This window comes from Auxenochlorella protothecoides (genome assembly GCF_000733215.1).
Source record: "Auxenochlorella protothecoides strain 0710 contig940, whole genome shotgun sequence".
NCBI lineage: Eukaryota > Viridiplantae > Chlorophyta > Trebouxiophyceae > Chlorellales > Chlorellaceae > Auxenochlorella > Auxenochlorella protothecoides.
The window spans coordinates 548-2,324 of NW_011934339.1; the positions used below are offsets into that span (position 1 = coordinate 548).

The 1,777-nt window shown below is 56.0% G+C and overlaps 1 protein-coding gene across 1 annotated transcript; it reads right to left on the bottom strand.

Moving 5' to 3' along the window:
* Positions 1 to 367: 367 nt before the first annotated feature.
* F751_0016 (hypothetical protein) lies at positions 368 to 907 on the bottom strand (the record flags this gene model as incomplete). Its single annotated transcript, XM_011402217.1, has 2 exons — positions 368 to 413; positions 513 to 907. 2 exons carry the CDS (start codon positions 905 to 907, stop codon positions 368 to 370), a joined length of 441 nt encoding a protein of 146 aa, XP_011400519.1.
* Between the last annotated feature and the right edge of the window lie 870 nt (positions 908 to 1,777).

A 1,777-nucleotide genomic window follows, 5' to 3' on the forward strand; every position in this document is an offset into this window, starting at 1 on the left:
GTCGGGCGCAATGTTCAGGGCGTTTGCTGCAGCTGCATGGGCGCCAGTCGCCGGGGCTGGGGGGGTTGGGTCGGGTGTTACGGCCAGGGCAGACGCCGCAGCTGCATGGACGCCAGCCACTGGGGCTGGCGGGATCGGGTCCGGCGCGGCGTCCGCTGCTGGGACAGGCGCAGACAGTGGAAAGTGGCGTCACTGTGGCCCGGAATGCCCAATGTCAGGGTAGAACACAATGCTCTCCTTGGAGTCTTGCCTCAGCTGCTTGATTGTAAATGTATGCTGGCAGCCGGTCTTCTTAGAGCGACGGCGCGACAGGCTCGTCCGCCCCTCATGCTGGCTGGCGACGCCCCTCTCGTCAGCCACTTGGGCTTTATGGGACCAGGGGCGCACCTGAAGCACTCGACTGACAACCAGTCCTGCGTATGTGGTGAAGAGCCTCGGTGAGTGCAGGGAGGAGACCCGACCGGGGGAGGTCTCACAGCGGGCATCCGTTGGGTGACATTTCGACTTCGGACCTTGGTGACAGGACGGATGGTGTGTGGTTGAATGATGTCCTGAATCTGCGCCACTCGCCTCGCAGGGAGTCATCCATGCGCTCCGTGGGGGGGGTCGCGACTTGAGTTGTCGGGGCTGCATGGTGGGTATCCAACTTTGTAGACCCCGCGGCCACCAGCTCGGCCATAGTGAACACGCCCTTTTGGGGTTCGGATGTCTCGGGCACGTTTCGCATCGTACGCGAGCTTGGGAGGTAAAAATATGATGTAAATAAGCTGTCGCCAGTAGTCGGAAGGATGTCTTCGGGGGGTTTCGTAGCGTTAGTCGCAATTAAAGAGCGGCGAGGGAAGGGCTCCCACCTGATCTGAGTGGGTAGAGGAAGGCACGCCAACCAGCGTGAGGGTACAAAAGGCATGCAAGCACAGCATCACGGTGTGGCGCATGCTGTATCCAGACCTTGCCGACCACCACATTATATACATCATGGGGTCCAAGATGAGCTCAACTGAGGGCGGCCTCCACCGCATGTTTGCAGCTATGCGGGACGACAAGGGCATGCTTGGCTAATGCCGTAGACATTCCAATAGACAACATGCAAGCCAAAGAAGGCTTAGATGTTCATGCTGGGAGGGTGCCAGGACCCCCCTTTCCCCCGCCCTCACAAACAAGAGACTCTCCAATCACGAAATATGCCCGTCTCCGACCATTCTATGATGCTGTCCAGATCATCCATATGTTGTATACCCCTCTATTATGCTCTGGCGTCTGCAGACGTCAATCATTGTTGTCAAGAAAAACTTCTCTGTGGTTTGTATATGACGAGAGCTTGTTTATGCAATCGCACGAGATGCGGCGCGAGTTTGCCTCTCTCCCTTTTCCTTCCATTTGCACCGGCATGCTTGTGTTTGCATTTAGGGAGCAGATCATGAATGACCCATGGGATGTGTCCATACACGCCCGATTCCTCTGACCTCTCCTTGTACCTGCTCTGTATGTATGTATGAAAGCTTCTTTTGCGACGGAAGCAAATGGAGTGACATGCCATTACAAACGCAACACCCATATAATCATGGGATTGCCAAGGCATTATACTACACCAAACGCCGGCATGCGCCGCGCGCGATTCGAGGTTGCGTTAACATCGTTGGCAGGAAGACCTTACTTTAAAAATGACCATCAACCGGGTTGGGTGCGGCCTAGACTGATTGACACCTCTGAAACTAGACAGACGGGTCTGCATTACATCCCAACCCTGAGTGTGCCTGCATCCATTGTCGACCTCTGG